At 37.7% G+C, this 19,235-nt stretch overlaps 2 protein-coding genes across 2 annotated transcripts; one reads left to right on the forward strand and one right to left on the reverse strand.

Moving 5' to 3' along the window:
* Positions 1-2,610: 2,610 nt before the first annotated feature.
* Positions 2,611-8,009, forward strand: LOC140233214 (ileal sodium/bile acid cotransporter-like). Its single transcript, XM_072313328.1, has 5 exons — positions 2,611-3,211; positions 4,544-4,838; positions 6,230-6,344; positions 6,885-7,144; positions 7,865-8,009. Exons 1-5 carry the CDS (start codon positions 2,611-2,613, stop codon positions 8,007-8,009), a joined length of 1,416 nt encoding a protein of 471 aa, XP_072169429.1.
* Positions 8,010-17,647: 9,638 nt separating this feature from the next.
* Positions 17,648-19,000, reverse strand: LOC140233215 (ileal sodium/bile acid cotransporter-like). Its single transcript, XM_072313329.1, has one exon. It carries the CDS (start codon positions 18,998-19,000, stop codon positions 17,648-17,650), a length of 1,353 nt encoding a protein of 450 aa, XP_072169430.1.
* Positions 19,001-19,235: the final 235 nt, after the last annotated feature.

The raw sequence follows: 19,235 nt of genomic DNA on the forward strand, positions 1-19,235 counted from the left end.
GGTATAGTATTGGTTGAGGTGAAGATTCAGCTTTTAGTTTTTTTACGAGAAACTTAGTATGCACTTTATGAAATGTTTAAAGGTCTTGTTTACCTTTGGGAGCAGTGATTTAAAAAATTTCAAGATATCACATTTGATGCATATATGTAAGTCTGTTGTGTCACAAAACATCCTACCAGCATATAAAATTTTTGCAATAAAGCCTAAGATATAAGGAGATATCAGTGTTTTTCTAATCAAACCATAACTGTAGACTGTTTAGTTTGGAAACATTTTCATTATAATTATTGTTCACATTTTGTGTATTTAACAATACTTAACATCGATTATATTCACATTTTTACAGAGGTTGTTTCTATCCCTAATTCACATTTTAGAACTATTTTAAAGCGGCAATGCTGGCCTTTTGTTTCTTCTGCAAATAGTAAATGATGCCTTTAAGAGCATACGATTCTAGAGAAATTCAAAGTTTATTGATAAAACTTGGATGTAAAACGTCCGAGATGTCCAAAAAACAACAACAACAAAGTAAAACAAAGCAATCCTCATAAAAGGTGTGGGTTCCACCTATTATTTGGATCGCTTTGTTTTGAATATCTCAGCTATTTCAAAACCAATTTTTATCAAACAAACTTTGAATTCCTCTTCGAATTATAAGCTCCTTCATATTTTATTAGAGGTTTCTCATTTTCCCAAAAGATCGTCATAAAAAAAAAAAAAAAAAAAAAAAAAAAACGTTAGAAAACTGCAGCCCAATCTCAACCGAAACTGTACATCCCTTTGATCAGTGTTGATAACGCTGGTTCGGGGAACTCTATTCGTCGTGGACCAAAGTCTGGTAGTCAGCCTGGTGGTATGCGAAATGACTAAACATGCCATGATAGATCCATAAATATATATATATATATATATATATATGTACTGAGTATATGAACGATGATTCTGAGTAAAATGTTGACTTCAATTTTGCAGAGTAATGAAATGTGTAATAATCCCTCTTTTGCAGCTTAAACATAACGTATGCAAAAGGTATGTATGCTTCATGGTAAAAACCAAACAAAAACAAACAAACTCCTTGCGTGAGTATACAATCAAGCACATTACCCCAAGCTTACACAGCCTCCTACAAACTAATAATTAAAAACAACACCAACAACAACAACAACGACGACGTGACGACAACAACAACAACAACAACCTTCAGAATAATTTTCCTGAGTGTATGTATCAAAAAATAATGTGCCCAAAGGATAGTGCTTTTGAAACAAAGTGACGAATGCTTTTCCGGTTGTAACCTCCTTTAACACTTTGTCGCTGTTTGGAACAAAAATTGGGAGTTGCACAACAGCAAATGTGTCTACGTTTTCCTCAGATCAAAATGTTATGATAGGTTTGAAAAAAAAATAAAGAAATACCTCTTAGGACAACATGTCCTACAACGCCTTATGACACCATACTCTTGGCGTTCATTTTCACAGCTTTCACATCAAAATGTTGTGATAGTTTTGAAAAAAAAAGTACCTCTGAGGACAAACATGTGCTACAACGCCTTACACTAAACTCCTGGCGTTCATTTTCACAGCTTTCTGAATAAATTTCCTCAAGCGGCGCCAGTCCAAGAAACGTGTAAATAGTATCGTGCAGTATATAATAATTCATCGTTCTGCTTTAAATCTCGAATCTCGTTTTGTTGGACTACTTTGCCCGCTCTTGTTTTCACGAAAGGAACATTTGAGGGAAGCCTTCTGTTAGACGTGAAGAACAAATATAATCGTAACACTTGTTAGAAAGATTTATTGGCACCTAGATGTTGTCAAGAAAACTTGTAACACTTCAGGTATATCTGATCAAAGAGAAAACAATCGATTGCATCGTTTTACTGAACATATTGGCTGATAGCTTTAAAAGCTCAGATTCCCAGTTAAACCTGCGCATTTTACTTAATCTGAGCCCTTGATGTGTTTCGAAAATTAGTCCTTGGCCGGTTGCGCATCACAAGGGTAGAGTTTCAAACACACAGTAAGTTCATGTTTCGTTTGTCACTTTTTATTATTCGTGATTTCATCTCAAATAGAAAAAGCACTTTTAGTCGTATATAATTACGTAAATGAAGTTATAATGTAAAAAGTTATTGATTTTGTGAAGTTTGTGTGTATAATTCATGAAAATATCATATTGTTAAATGGACTATAATGACATGTGGACATCTTTGCATTCCGTGGTGAAGGACTCAAAGGCACATTATACAATGTTGTAAGTACAATGTACTACCATCTTATGCCCTTCATTGTTTATCACTTGTTTTATGTCTCGTAACAATAATAAGCTTGATGACGTGTTTAGCTCTTTTATATATTTTTTTATATTTTGTCATATCTTTGTTATGTTTTCGTATGTAATGTTAAGCCCAACCATGTATGCGCTGACTGGAAATTTTTGTTAAGCACATGTCTTTCAAAGTCTTATATTTGACTATGATAGCGTATACTAATATCATAGTTATGTATTAGCAGCGTATGAACACAAGATGACATGTCCTTGACTATAAGCTATTAATATATTCTCGGAAAATTCATCTACAGGTCGCTAGGCTAATGACAGCTTAACACAATGGTGCGACTGGAAAATAGTATCCTTGAAGCTGTACTGATCCTCTTGCTCCTCTTTGGGGGAGGTGTTCACGCACAGAGCGGTGCAGCAAGTGCTGTTAACATCTCCTACATTGAAGACACTGTCTATGTCTTCGAAGGACACGAAGCCAACGTGACCGTAACCGTTCACGGCATCATAGAAGACGGCGTTCTAACTTTCAGGTCATCGAGCGTCAGTGATTTCATTCTAAAGGAAGCCAGCATCATCATTCCCTTGTCACGGAGCGATGATTTCCCCGTGAACGTGACGGTGACGATCGAGGGCAAGTTCATATCGCTGGCGACACTCGACGTCCTGTTCGACGTCGATGGCGAGGGGCGAGCCGTGGTGGTAGGCTCGCAGAAGATCGGCGTGAAGCGTGTGCCGACGCTCATCCGACAGATCTATGTCTACGTACTGCTGATCTGGCTCATTCTGAGCTACCTGTCGATGGGAGGAGGCATGGAGGTTGGCGACATTTGGCGGCGAGTTCGTCGTCCGTGGGGAATACTAATTGGACTCGTCTGCCAGTTCGTCATTATGCCCGCATCGACTTTCGTCATCGCTCTCCTTCTTGCAAGTACGTATAAGGCATACCGCAAAGAAGTCACAAAATTGTACGAAAGCACTGAGAAATGTTACGTTGTCCTGATGATACAATCATAAAACAGTTCTATTTGATAATACATAATTATTTGAAATACAGAATCAAATCAATTTCACGATGAGACGAATAAATTATATATAATCTATATAATTATATATATATATATATATATATATATATATATATATATATACATATATATATCGTATATATATATATACATATATCGTATATATATATATATATATATATATATATATATCGTACTGGAGCTCACAGAGTACATAATTTGATAATAAACAAAGCATTAACAATATTTAGTTAGTGTGCCGTACTACCCACGATATGCCTTTCGTGACAATGTAGATTTTTTTTCCGCACGCGGAAGTCTGCTTAGTTTCCGTTTTAATCAATTTAGCAATATCAGCACAACTTCTTAATTTAGCGATAATCATATTGAGTTCTGTTCAGTTATGGTGCTGATAACTGTATTTTTGTCTACTGGATTGACATTTATGCTTGTGAGATGTAATCGAATAGTTGGTTGATCTGTAAAGTGTTTCATTTAGTTTGATTTGATACTTGTCGCTAAGTCCCTTTTATTCTAATTTCGATAATTGGCCTTAACATTGTGCTTTGTATAAGCAGAGGATTAAGTTCGTTTATTTATTCATTCATATACATTGACACTTTTTTAAATTTCATATCCAAACGATGTATATGTATATTACAAATATCGATATGACAGTTCCATGTATCATAACATTATAGAAACACATCTTGTTTTATCAGTTGAATTCTATCAATTCATCTACTTATATTTAGCCATGTCGGTGTGATAAGAATGGCATGACTCCCTTGTAAAGCAGGAATATCTAATACCATACTCATGTGGTCATTAGTATCTTATTTACTTATTGTAGAGATTTCGAGACATCTGTCAATGCTTCGTGTAGCATCAATTCATTAACATTAAAACAGGGGCATTGAACACGATGAGTATTTCCTTGCAACATATGTCTTAAAACCAAAGAATGAACTGAGATTTAAAAAAAAAAAAACTAAGCAAAGTGCTATGTATAAATGCCTCGTGGAATGAAATCTGAACAGCACATGGAAAAAATCATTGTATACAATTGTCATGGACTATCGTACGATCTAACAATATCATGCAACAATATCATCCAACAACATCATCACAAAGAATAGGCCTACTTAGCAGTATTCTTACGGAGCTCTCTTCAACCTCTCTCTTCCCTGTTGTTGAAAAATTCCCAACGACTAAATTAAACAACAAAAACCCAGGAGACGATGCTCCGACAGCTCTCGGTATTGTGTTGGTGGGAACCAGCCCTGGTGGCTGGCTTAGCAACATATTCAGCGTCCTCCTCGACGTCGATCTCGTTCTCAGCATCACAATGACCTTTTGCTCCACCGTGCTCGCCCTGGCCATGATGCCGCTGAACCTGTACATCTACGCGACTCCGTTCATCGCCGGCAGCGCCCGCTTGCAAACTCCCTTCAGAGACCTCGCCCAGCAGATCCTGTACCTTGTCGTTCCCTGTTTCGTCGGCATGGCACTTTCTCACAAATTTCAAAAGTAATTATAAATTATTGTAAAATATCTGCTTCTGCTCCGTAATTCATGTCACTGGGCTATACCTATAGTGTATCTTGTATCTCGTATCTCGTATTTCACAATGAAACGACGCACTATAAACACTATATATACAAGCCGAATGTAGAGTTCCATACCTTCCAACCCTGAGACCGAAATCTGAACAAACAAAGAAAGATTATTCAAAAATCTGAACTTTCATAAATTTCATATACTGTACTATTGCAGATATTTCAAAAAAAATCAGAACACACTGAAATTAATGCGTTTTCTTTCAATGAAAAATCTGAATATTCAGATTAAAACTGAACAGTTGGCAGGTATAGTGTTCATGTGAAGTGTTTATACTGCATGGTTCCGTCATATTTCACTAATTCTCCCTGTATCTACGTAAAGTTTTGCTTCTTTTGTTAAATAAAACATTTGCCTTTTGCTATGTGTCTATCCATGCGTCATAGCACCTACTTTCTTTTGTAATTCATTTCCACGCATTGATGATTTTAATACCCTGCCTTTTGTCCAGTGTCAATATGTAGTGTGCTTTGTCGTATAACATTAAAAAAATAAACTAATTGAAGAATATACATATACATATATAAAGAAAGGACAAACATTGAAAGAACCCTGGAAAATAAATGCTTGTGAATTTATTCTCATCATTCTCAAATCCATGGTTACTTGTGTAAAACCACGTTATAACGATACACTGATCATCTTAAATGTCGAGTTTAAAAACAGGCAGAGACAACCACTACTGATTTGCGTTTCCTGATAATGGTTTTCAATTGTCAACGTTCATCATTTTCATTGCATGATCATTACTTGTTTTTAAACATATTTCATTTCTCCATGAAACTTAGTGAAGGCAGAAAAACATGGTAGAGAGAAGAAACACCGTATAGAAACAAAACATTGTCTTCAAGACTGATTGACCATGAAATTGTCCAATATACTCGTCACCAAAATGTTTATGAACTTACTTTTACAAAATGATAAATGATGCAATCAACGCATCTAAAATTGTAGAATTTGTGTCATCGATCTTTTCCATTTTAATTCCATTATACTGATTCCAACTGAAGAAAATTTGATGCAAATATCATTCAGACGAAAAGGGTATATTTAAAAAGCCCAAACAGGTAACTCAGGTCTGATTTCGGTGAACATGGTCAAGAGAGCATTCATTGCACTGTTCATGGCCAGTTCAAAAATTAGGATATGTTTTCAGGGAACCGTTAGAAACAGACTATTCTGTTCAAATTAATTTTGTCTTCTCTTTACATTCGTCGTTTTAATCATTCTAGAGCTGCTTCTTCTCCACAGCATATCTGATAATATAACTTCAGTTTGTTTGTTTTTCATGTGTTTTACAGATTCAAGAAGTTATCCCGACTGGTTATCAAACCAATTGCGATTCTGCTGATTATTATCGCGATTGGTCTTGCTGTGCCAAGCGACTTCTACGCTTTTGCAAGATCGCCGTTCAATGTAAGAAAACGTTTCTTGACGAATGAATAGTTGAAACAAAACGTGTAGTCTATTTGCAATTCTATTTTCCTGCTTATTGGCGATAAAGGGATATCGCGAAATAGAAATAGTTGACATGAACCATTTTGATCTTCCTCTGTAATGTACCTCATGCAATGTTCGTAACAACAGATGATGTTTGGTTCTGGAAACCCGAGTATGATTTCAAGCGTCACCAGAATATTAAAGTAAAGTAATCCTTTTCTTTCATGATTAACATTAACGTCGTACTTCGATGTATCAAAAGCCTTCTTTTCTTCTTTTATTTTTATAGCAGATCTTTGCGTTAGCGCCGCATATCCAAGTCTAAGCAAATTTACGTAATTATATTCTCTAAAAAAGTGGTCTGTGTAAACTTCATCCGATTTCAATCGATTGTATAGTACAAAACTTGAATAATAATATTCATACCTACTATATAATGTAAAATCACCTTATGCTCTTACGGGGACGTTTGTAGTTTGTTTGGTATGTTTGTATCGCTTTCCCATCTTGTGACAGAACTGGATGGCAAGCATCGTTGTCCCCGGATTTGGAGCCTTTCTTGGTCTGTCAGTCTCCCGCATCTTCGGCCGAGACGTGCGAACCTCTGTCACCATCGCCCTCGAGACCGGCATCCAAAACGGACTTCTCGGCCTCACCATTGTGGCGCTCTTCTACCCTCAGCCCGAGGCGGACCTCCTGGCGCGCGTCATCCTCACCATCGCCCTGGTTACCATCTGCGAAGGCTCTGCCGCGGTCTTCATCTACTCCATCTTTAGGTACAGTCACGTGATCGGTTTATCCCTCGCAATGTTTTCTTATGTTGATATTACTTTTTGATATTTATTTACTTTCATGTTCATCATGCGTATATAATTATGTTATCCATTACGTTGAGGGTAGAGAAAAATGGAAAAAAATTGTATTGATTTGCTTTGAATATATCTCCACTTTGTGTTCACAAGAATAGATGGCAAACTTGAGTTAAAATGAATATGTAATAACAATATGTCATCTTGACGTACAAAAAAAAAAATGATCAGAACACGTATTTTGATAACATATACATTTGCAAGAAATGATGTATGAATAGTGGTCATCAGAACCAACTTGAACTTGAAATGTGACGGATGTGCTCACATGCAATGAGAAATCAAACTATCTGTATAATTACATTTTTGTGATGGTCATAAGTATAAATCTTATCTAACATTTTTGTATGTGTGTGAGTGTGTGTGTGTGTGTGTGTGTGTGTGTGTTGTTGTTGTTGTTGTTGTTGGATCTAGATATAACCCTTTCGGGCAAGATATTATACTCATGTAGGCCTAGATATCGTGTCTTTGATTTCATTATAAAATTGATATATTCTAAGTTGACAACATATTGTGGTTTACTCATAAGCGTGGGCTCATAATGCGAGTTGCTTGATAGCTAAGAGACGAAATATTATCTCCTCATAAACATCAGTAGAAGATGTGAATGTCATCACTATCCTACAGGTACTGGCTGTGCCGTAAGAGGCTGACGCAGATCTCCACAGGAGGAGAAGAGGGCGCGAGAAAGGACGCGCGTGGCAGCACCGCGGCGGAAGACGATGTCCTACCTCGAAATGGCGCCACAAACGTAGCGTTCGAAATTTCTTAGATTCGGTGAAACCCGTCGAAAGTTTGCGAAAGGTCTAGAAAGATTCTTGAGGAGCGGAAATGAGATGTTAAAATACCTCGAAAGAATTTTCACCCCGTGTTTCAATGAGCTGTATAGTAAATACTGGTGTGAAACATATCAGACGGAAATGTAAGATGTCTTTATCAAGTGTGGACAAAAGAATAAGAATAATTTTATCTAAAAATTTCATACTGTCTAGCACTGATATCAGTACCATTCAGTTATGCTGATCAGATAAGTTACCATGATTTAACATAAGACATTCAAACTATTTCTTTTAGAAGTGCGTTGACATAATTGATCATACTCTTCGTATTCAATCATTCCGGACATTGTATTCATTCATGAATACACTCATTTTTTTTTTAATAGGTGGTTTTTATTTCTGTATTATTGGAAAAATATTGTCATATCTTAATCAAAGTCTTTGGTATTTTTGCCACGTCATATTTTGTTTCAGTTTGCAGGAGTACCAGTGCTATTTCATGCTTTTGTTGTTTGAAATTTATCGGTGCTAAGTCGGTGCTGTTTGTCTTTCTTCTTTTATATGGCAAAAAAGAGTGTTTCGAAGGAGGATGCGGCTGTAGTATAGCGTGTGATATGCTGGATGGGTCTGTTTGTAGAAAGAATTTTAAACAGAAAATTTTATCTCATCGGGAATGTATTTGCTCGGAGTTAAGTCTAATCACCTGAAATGTTTACACAATTCATATGAAAAAGTTATTTGTTCATTTCACAATCGCCTGATTCTCCAAATTTTATTCTCTGAATCTTTGAAGTTCTGATTAAAAAACCCACATTAAATTATTAAAATCGAACAGGGTATAACATTTTGAAAGTTGTCCGTATGCATGAGTGCTGGAGAAGGCAGCTGTATTCTATACCTGTATGTATGTATGTACATGTATGTATGTATTTCTATGGTTGTTGGGCTCCTTACATTATTATACTTTTTGGATTTGATATTTCTGTCGAATTTCGTGGAGAGATTTAGACCTATATGCAACAGTCTATTTCAAACTAAAATGTTCTAGTAATGATACGTATTTTGTTTCGTAGTAGTCAATTGGCAAGTTCCACTGAATTGGTGGGAAAGAAAATATCTGCTTATTGTGCATGTATTTGTGGCTGATTTCTGTCATTTAGTGTTTTCTCTGTCTTAGTCACTGCTGTTTATCTTCTATCTAGCCATATTGATCTGTTTTCAAATTCTACATCGCAGGATATACTGAATGACTGAAAACTGATTAAACCAGGTAAAAATGCGGACACTCATATTTTTGGTCTACTTCGCGCCTTTCACGCAAGGCATGCTCTCTCCATATTCAATTTACTTTACGTAAGCTATACAGGACTGAAATTACTATAGAATTTTATGTTCCGTCTCTGATCAGGATTAAACTAATGGTTAATCGTCATCACATCGTTATAGATACAAGTTCTGCCGTAGTAAAATAAATAAATTGTCTTCCATTAATCCAAAGATCTACCCCAAAATCACCATGTTGAGTATTTCTTCGAGCTGTCAGTTTAAAGTTCTGAACCTCGACTTCTATGAAATACCCCGTAGTTAAATTCTTGTCGTCAGTACAGGTACTCTCATACACTGTGCCTGTGGATTTGTATTATGTGCCGTATTTCATCTGCATCATAGATTTCGCGATTCTGATCATGACACACTTTTGAAATCATTAACACAATCATGCCGTCAGTACGTCAGTTCTGTCAGTTTAAAGTTCTGAACCTCTACACTTCTATGAAATACCCCGTAGTTAAATTCTTGTCGTCAGTACAGGTACTCTCATACACTGTGCCTGTGGATTTGTATTATGTGCCGTACTTCATCTGCATCATAGATTTCGCGATTCTGATCATGACACACTTTTGAAATCATTAACACAATCATGCCGTCAGTACGTCAGTTCTGTCAGTTTAAAGTTCTGAACCTCTACACTTCTATGAAATACCCCGTAGTTAAATTCTTGTCGTCAGTACAGGTACTCTCATACACTGTGCCTGTGGATTTGTATTATGTGCCGTACTTCATCTGCATCATAGATTTCGCGATTCTGATCATGACACACTTTTGAAATCATTAACACAATCATGCCGTCAGTACGTCAGTTCTATCAGTCTACTGTATTACATATCCTTCAGAGCCCAAGAGACCAATTGAGACCTTGATAAACAATAGAAAGGCTCACTTGCCAAAATAACACACTTGTACCCACAATCTGTTCACATGCTATCCACGGAGATACAACACTGGAAGAGAGTTTATGTGACTTTAGTTGCAACTGAGATAGGCTTTAGATCAATCCATTTGTAGATATAAAAAAAGAAAGAAAGAGTGGACTGTAGAGTCCAAGACATTTGTGATGAAAAGGAAAATACGTAGTATACTTGTGTAGTGATATCTATCGTATAGCTGAATTATGAAAACATCATGTTAGAAACTGATATGACCATCGACCAGTCAGTTGTGAGCAATATCATAGTACGTTGCCACCATATTATTCGCTTCTCAGTTATGACAACAATTGTGAATCTTTACAACTCCTTCCTCTTGGTGGGTGCATTGTGCGTGGTAATATATGGATATGATAATTAAAAATCCATTCATGATCTATTCATTTTTTTTCATAGATTCATTTTCTAGCAGACGACATACGTCTGCATGTACACGTGTACATTTTGTAGGTATGCACATGCGAGCAGTCTGAAAGCTATAATATACCAAAGGGTTACTGGGTTAGATCTTTGCTTAAACGTTTCTTATCTGGGCGGCGGCTATAAAATTCTCTTTTGAAATATTATCAGCAGACAAGTTTGCATCACCTACAGAGCAAAACCGTCACAGATATCGAGCGGGGTTAATTTCGTCAAATGATATTTGTTCACAGATGGGTTATGCAAATAACAGTTGCCTTCTATTTATGACAACTCATCATGTACACAGTCATGTCGACAATTTTACAGCATGACGCAAAGTTAGATCAAAGTTTGTGCTCAAAGTAATCACAATGTTGAGGCAACAGATTGTGTATTCATGCAAACATATTTGAGAAAGTATTTACGTTGTTTAATAAAGAAAAAAGTGATTCTTTCAAGATCTCATTCAAATATCAGATATCAAACCATGATTCATCTTACATGCGAAATGGCATTATAAAGATATCGTGGTATATCTGCAGCAAATGCTGCAGTAATTGCAATATCTTTCTTGAATCGTGACACTACAGATTCACGTCATGACGCAAAGACATTTGCATCACGCCAAATCGTGTTGCATTTTGGTTACATTTTCAACATATTGATACACGTATCATTTTTATGTTTACGTGTGTATATGTTAATGTGAAAGTTTTGAGAGGTTTGTCCATTCACATTGAGGTTGAAGACTTTCCATTGCTATAGGCCATGGATTTTAGCAGGCTATGAACGACGGCCTGTAGTTTACAGGCAGGGGACAATGTAAAGAGTAAAGTGGGCCATCTCATCAACGTTCCATACCATTTTGTCAGCCAGGTTCCAAAGTTTTACCAAAACTTTATCAAAGGAGTTTCAATTTTGGGATGCAGGTTGCCACAAAGAAGCATAATGATATGCCTATGATATTAAATATGTGTATATATATATATATATATATATATATATATATATATATATATATTTCATTTATTTATATGATAATCCCAATATTCATATATATGTATATGTATATAGGCCCTATATAATATTATATGAATTTAGTGAACATAATTATGCGTGCGTGTGTGCGAAGCTCTATCAAAAAGAAGTTGAATTAGTTTTCTTCCGGCGTACACTGCATTTTCGGTAGGGGAACATTGTTGTCAGAAGCTGTTTTAGAATTGAGAAGTTTAAAATAAGATGATCATGATTCGTAGGTATAGTGGACATTGAATGAGTGATAAATTGTTTAGTTTTATAATTGTATGAATGAAAGTATTATCTTGACAGGAGCATAGTAACTTTCTGTCAGCCTTTATAGGATGAACTCGACGTTGCATTTGTCTTTCATTAAAGGTAACGGTGTAATACCATATCAATATTGATAATAAACGAAACGTACAGGCACCCATTCAGCTTGGTATAAAGATGACAGTAATTTGTTGTTGGTGTTGGTAGAGCTAAGCCAGGCCGATATCTGATTCAGGAATAGATGTGATCACATCTGAAAAGAAATGATCAAAGACAAGAGTGGTCCTTTAGGTGAATTTATCAAGATTTTTTTTTTTTTTTTTTTGGGTGCAGTTATATTGGTCTAAACAAATAATTGGTCATTATACTGTTTCTTTGAACCCTCGCTTTCCCCACCTAAGTTCAAATATGTGGTTCTTTTATGAACTATAAACTTTTTATGACACATCTCATAGGTATCAAAACCTTGAGCTCTGGCTCCGGTTTGATTTAGTCACAATCCCTTTCAAATCACGTGTCTTTTGGTGTTTCTTTTTTGTTTTGTTTTGTTTTTGTTTTGTTTTTCGTTTGTTTGTTTTTTTGTTGGGAGGAAGGAATCTGTTATCTTCGCAACTCATGAATATTGCGTGTGGTTTTCTGCAACAATTGCTCCCATGAAATATCTGCACGCTAGGCCAAACATAAATTCTACCCTCAAACATAACCCCAACCCTGATCCTAATCCTCACATCAAACTAAAACTAAAACCCTATCACGACTCTTACTGTAACTCTAAGTCCTTGGAGAAAATAAGACCGGAGCAATTGTCGCAGGAGCAAAATTATGTTATATCACCATTTACACCGTAATAATGATAATAATAATAATAATAATAATAATAATAATAATAATAATAATAATAATAATGATAAAAATGATTATAATTATGATACAAAAGATCAGGTCTTCTTTATCCAGGGCAGCATCATCAGTGTTGTCACTGCTCTACCAGAAGGCCCTGCAATTATTAATTAATTAGGTGCCCACTTAAACACCTGGGTCGAGAGGGACATAGTGGGTAAAAACATCTTGTCCAAGGACGTAAGCCCTGGAATACATTGGCGGTAATCGAACTCTGGTCCTCCGACTGGGAGTCGGGAGTCTTTTCCACTATGCCACAGGATCTCATTATGATTGACGGGAAAGTGATATAAACACACACACACACACACACAAACAAGACAGATTATGAAAGGGGGGGCTAATCATCAAGGGATGAAGGGATGTACGTGTATGATCCCGTGACGAGACTGACAATGGCGGATATCCTAGATCATGAATGCCGCCCACAACCGGCGCTTTTCGAGTCTGTAGTAGTGTCAACGGAAGAGCCTGCACCGGGGTCGACTCCAACAACTGCGCCACGGCCGTTTACATAAAAATTGGACCACCCAGATATATAATATGATTATCCTGAATGAGGCGAGGCGAGGCGAGGCGAGGAATGCATGTAATCAATAACCTACAGAGGGCGTCATCTCTATTCCCAAAAACTCCACCTCGGGCTATCAAGGGTCTCTTTATGAATATAGATAGAAGAAAAACGTTATTGAGTGATTTCGCCGTACGCTTTTTCGTTGAGGAGCGATCAACAATACTATGAAAGTTGAAAGCTTTATTTTCCGCTATGACATGTACATTATAAAAACGCTGGGAATAGGTCCTATATAAAACCCCTTTTTAAGTGTAAGGGAACTGTCTGGCCCAGTGGGAAAGAGATCCAGGGACCCGTATTACGGCTCCTGGAGGGTTCAGGGTGAACTTGTTAAGCAAGTGGTATTGCAATGGAATGTGCATGCTATATGCATTACTGGAATATGATAGCCTCCTACATCATCATCCTTGTTCAGTGTGATAACTTTTGGGGCTTTATACTAGTATATGGTTTGTCTGCTCAAAGACCACAAGAAATTCCACAAGTCTCTCCATGACATTATAATTATATAAATGATTTGTGTACTACGTGATGTAAAAGATTATGCAAATCGTTTGGTATGTCCCTTTAAGCAGACTTCACACTGTCCCGAAAGTGAACGAAGATGGACAAGCAATAAAAGAAATGGTTCTAATCTAGCAGCTAATCGTATTAGAAAGACATCGAGTCATTCATGAGAGTATCTCAAGCTACGGTACCATACTACCGCAGGTGGAGTTTTCAGACTCCAGCAGCAATTTCGTGACCAGATGCAAAAATCTTCATTGTGTTTCCTTCCTGCGTCCTTCGAGTAAACTTCTTAATAAAGATCAACATCTTCGTGTAGTCATCAAGTGACCTTGTGCACTTGCTTCGGCTATTGATTGTTTTGTTGTTGTTGTTGGTTTTTTTTTAAATAGTTTTTTTTAACATGTTGACGGGGTCAACGTCCCACGAATTGAAAATGCCATATTCGTATTGCCATCTTGTGTCAACTTCGCCATTTGAACAGTGTGACGCTACCATTTATAACCACACAAGATTTTCCCAGCACACATGTATTCTTCCTTGTACATTGCAAGAAAAAAAAATATTCAATTTTCCGCACTTGGAAATATAAGATTAACAAGGTAATGACTGAAAGACACATTTCATTTTTCATTGAAATAAAATGAAATCCAATCTTTTGATTTCCAGCAAAAAGCCATGTCGGAAGTACAGCTGATGACGAAGATACATAATTTAGTTTAGATAATGCATCTTTTTAAAGTAAACATATTTAGGGAGAACAAGAGAACCAGAAACAGATGATCGCAACAATCTTGTGGGGGTGTCACTATGAATTAGAGAGGTATTGTAACATTGGCCACAACCATGAACACAATGAAAAGCAAGCAACAGAATTTTAAAAATAATTCGATTATATTAACAGGGAGCCATTGAAGCGACTTCAAGACAGGTGTCACGTGATTGCGTTTGGTGCCTGACAGTGTGTCTATTTTGCGAGCTGGTGAATTCTGAAGTTTTTGAAGCTTGGACAAAAGATTGTGGTGCAAATTGTAAAAGAGAGCGTTTCCAAAGTCACAAAGGCAGGAGATACACGCGTGAATCAATTTCCCGGTGGCAGACTTGGACAGATATTTCAGAATGAAACCAATATTGCGTAATTGACACCCTAACTGATCTGCATATACAGTAATAGAAATTTTTCAATTAGACATAGTTATTTGTGAACACGAAAAATACACCACAGTTGCGACAAGTCTAGGACAGCTGAATAGTGTGACCAGAAAATGAAATGCAATCGATATCAGTCTTTCGGTGCTGAGTCCTGGAACCAAAAATCCGGGTTTTTTTTTCTGCCTTGGCGATAATTAATTACCTTTGTTTTCTTTGGTTTGGTTTGGTGTATTATTTCCGTGTCGTTTTATTTTTCTACAGGTACCATGGCAAAAAGCGGCAGAATATTTCAAAGTACAGACAGATGGACAGACCAGATAGTACTAAAGTAAAGTAACACTCAGCTTGATTACAGTATATACATATAGGGTTAATCAATCAAATAGCATGGTATCTTCCAAGATAATTTAGAATCAATAAAATTGGATGAAAGTTTTAAACTATCCAAATGTTTATAAGTTGCCATGGAGCAGTGAGATCGGTCACAACCTCAAATGCAAATTAGATGAAGAGATGTTGACTGATGATTGCTTAAGTGAATTTATTCTGTATTTCGTTTTCACACATGAATGTCATACAAAGTCAGTTGGACAAAGTTATGGGGTATTGTTTGATTTTATACAGTTGAAACAGATATAGTGATTAACTAAAGTCTACGATAGTATTCCATGTTAATACAAAGTGATGACGAGCAGGCGTTATTCTATGTATACGCAGGCTTTAGAATTACATGCACCTGCTGTTTAAAAAAAAAGCAACTCTAAATATAGGGCCTAAGAAAATCCAGGAGACCATGATTATAATCACACGCTCGACAAGGATAGTGGCCCCAGATGTTTGCATTGCCTCAAAACTTGTTCAAACAAATTATTGATTAAAGTGATGCTTTTGGCCAATGATTTTAAAGAGGTTGTATAGTTTTGGTTGAGACCTAATTTCAGGTTTCTAACATTTTTTGGTGAGATAATGAGAAACCTCTTATGAAATATGAAAGAGCATGTAATTCTATGAGGAATTCAACATCTATTTGATGAAAATTAGTTTTGAAATGGCTGAGATATCCAAAAAAGAGTGATTCTAATAAGTGTGGGACCCACACTTTATTACGATTGCTTTGTTTTACTTTGTTTTTGGATGTTTCAGTCATTCCAAACCTGATTTTCATCAAATAAACTTTGAATTCCTCTTAAAATGGTATGATCTGTGCTTTATCATAAGTGTTTTCTTGGTATCTCGAAAAAAGTTAAAAGCCCAATTCTCATCTCCACCAATACTGTACTATCCCTTTAATGACTGCTCTTCGACAATCTAACGGAAAGGTAATCAAATCTATTCTACATTATCTTATCTTCAAAGGGAGCGTTTACTGATATTTCCTGTGTGTATAAATAAGACTTGTAAAGCGGTTATGATTATCATTATATCATCAAACATACAAATGCGATCGCTACGAAATGTTTCTTGGAAAACCTAGAATACTTTAGAATTCCGTAGATGTCTTATTTCATGTCGACATTTAATGAAACTTGTACTATCTTCTTTTCGATCCAAGGTTACATGAAAGTAGTTTGATCATGAAGTGAAATTTTATTTACAACAAACTGTTGTGTTCGAAATAAACAAGTATTAATACCAATTCTAAAGTAACAGTGTATCTGAAATATGATGTATACTTAATTGTAATGTCTTGGTCCCAATAGAATGAAGAACGATAGCCAGTCTTTAAAATTTTGAATTGAGTAGCAATACACAGAAACTTATAGAACAGTGTAATGTATTAAGGCGGTGAGTTGGCTCAGTCGGTAGCGCGTCTGCCTCACGATCCTAAGGACCCGGGTTCAAACCCGAGTCTGGACTGAGCGATGCTGTGTGTAACCATATTTATCGTCCCATCTAGCAAGAGGCAAAACACTCTGTCCCTCGGATAGGACATAAAATGGAGGTCCCGTGTATGAGAGAGTCACAACTCATGCACGTAAGAGATCCCGCTTCATTCATTCATCGCAAAGAGCAGGGTGTTTAACCCGGTGAAGTGGTCCCACCTCGCATCCAACTGGACCCCATGGAAGACCAGCTTAACATAGCTGAATATGGGCTATCCAGCCATCTTCACAGATGGAAAATGTACAAACAAGCATGAGTTGTTACTCTCTCATACATGGGACTTCCATTTTATGTCCTATCCGAGGGACAGAGTGTTTTGCCTCTTGCTAGAGGGGACGGTATGCTTACACACAACATTGCTCAGTCCAGACTCGGGCTCGAACCCAGGCCCTTAGGATCGTGAGGCAGACGCGCTACCGACTGAGCCAACTCAAAAGTAACAAATGACAACGGATGTGGTAGTATCTTGATATAGATCGCCGTATGTTGTTCTTCCTTAGTCGGCAACGAAACTGTGGTTAATGCGTGAAACATCTCCGTTAGTCCGTCGCGCTTCTGCGAAATCGACCTACGTTGGACTTTCCCTTCTGAGGAGCTTTCTTCTCTCGAGATCTCGTTTGGAGTTTGGACTAGTTTGGACTCCTTTCTGGATCCTAGCTTACAAAATGCTGACAGCACGTTCGGAAGAGTCAGCGGTACCTTCGTCTTCATTGGTCGCCACGTTTTCGCCTATTTCATCATGTTCGGGCAATTCGTATCGACCAGGATATTGCTTCATGATGACATAAATGCCGGTCATGGTGAGTAGAAAAACAATTGTCATAGCGACGAATAGGAGCGGGACCCTAATCATAAGGTCGGCTTCGGGTTGCGGAAGCGACAGAGCAATGACAGAGGTTGCCAGGAGTGCGTTCTGGGCACCTGTTTCTATGCAGATGGTGATGGCGGCGCGGTTTGAGAGACACGACATTTTTGAAACAAAAAGACCCAGGACCGCCCCAATGACTGGCAGAAGGATGGCGCAAAGATAGACTTCGAACGGAGATGTAACAAATGCGTAGTAGTATGCCCACACACTCGTAGCGAAACAAATGATAATGATGACGGCAGCCAGAGGTTTGAGCACGCGACGGAACCACTTTGTAGCCTTAGGATAACGCTGGGAGACGTAAGTGCCCATAAAGAGTGGCACGACGAGGGTGATGAGCTGAAGGAAAATCTGGAGGAAGGGTATACGGATGCTGCTATTACCGCTGGTGTAAGGTCTGGCGTAGATGAAAAGATTAAGTGGCATGAGTCCTAGTGCGATCACGGTGGAGCAAAAAGTCATCGTCAGACTCAATATGAGGTCGCAGTCGAGAAGGAGCGTGAAGACATTACTCAACCATCCTCCGGGACATGAGCCCACGATGATCACTGCTACAGCCGTGGGGGCGTCGAGTCTCAAGGCCCTGGCCAAGAGAGCCGCACAGCCGGGCATGATGATGAATTGGCAAAGAGCTCCGATAACAACGCCAAATGGTCTCTTTAGCTTTCCCCGTATCACCTTCCATTCCAGCTTCACGCCCATGGTAACATAGTTCACCATAAGCCAGATCAACAGCACGTATGTGAAGATGTTCTGTAAGGGGTTGGTCTTTCGCTTCACTTTCACGACGAAGGGCTGAATATTGAATCTTGGATCGATCAAGCCAGTGTTCCCATGTACCGTAAATTGAATGGTATCGATACCAAAAGAAACTCCCAGAACGGGTATCGCTATAGTCTGCAAATCTGTAGCGTCCAGTTGGAAAACATTTTGATCCAAGGTGAATATACGTGAATTACTGCTGGAAACCTCGACGGTGAGCGGCTCTGTCACTCCTGTCAGATTCACCTGCAAAATGTCGGTGTCTCCTTGTGAAAGTAACAAGAAGTCTTCTGGCAGGGTTGTATAGTTCAATTCAGCCGAACTGCCAACTGCCAACACAAGAAGCAAAATTGTCTCAAGAATTATTTGCATGGAAGGCATGATGTTGGGATGTGTCGATCACCAGCTTGGTAGAATATCATTGAAATGAGAATCATGTATAGAGGATATCGAAGTGCGATGCTTCATTTGCCTAGTCCCACGTTAGTTAAAACTCACCCTCCCGAGAGACTGCCGATGACTGACTGACTGTTGATGGTGACAATGACGTGTTATTCATGTTACACTGTCCTTCCCGTAATTCAGTAATCTTCAACCAGAAGACTTTGATTTTTTT

The sequence above is a fragment of the Diadema setosum genome, chromosome 9, assembly GCF_964275005.1.
Source record: "Diadema setosum chromosome 9, eeDiaSeto1, whole genome shotgun sequence".
Lineage (NCBI taxonomy): Eukaryota > Metazoa > Echinodermata > Echinoidea > Diadematoida > Diadematidae > Diadema > Diadema setosum.

What these genes read in the sequence shown, in the direction of transcription:
- LOC140233215 (XM_072313329.1), bottom strand. Translation starts at nt 19,000, where the DNA reads ATGCCTTCCATGCAAATAATTCTTGAGACAATTTTGCTTCTTGTGTTG.
- LOC140233214 (XM_072313328.1), top strand. Translation starts at nt 2,611, where the DNA reads ATGGTGCGACTGGAAAATAGTATCCTTGAAGCTGTACTGATCCTCTTG. An exon ending in TTGCAAGATCGCCGTTCAAT is followed by an intron (nt 6,345 to 6,884) that starts GTAAGAAAACGT and finishes ATCTTGTGACAG; the next exon opens with AACTGGATGGCAAGCATCGT. An exon ending in TTCATCTACTCCATCTTTAG is followed by an intron (nt 7,145 to 7,864) that starts GTACAGTCACGT and finishes ACTATCCTACAG; the next exon opens with GTACTGGCTGTGCCGTAAGA.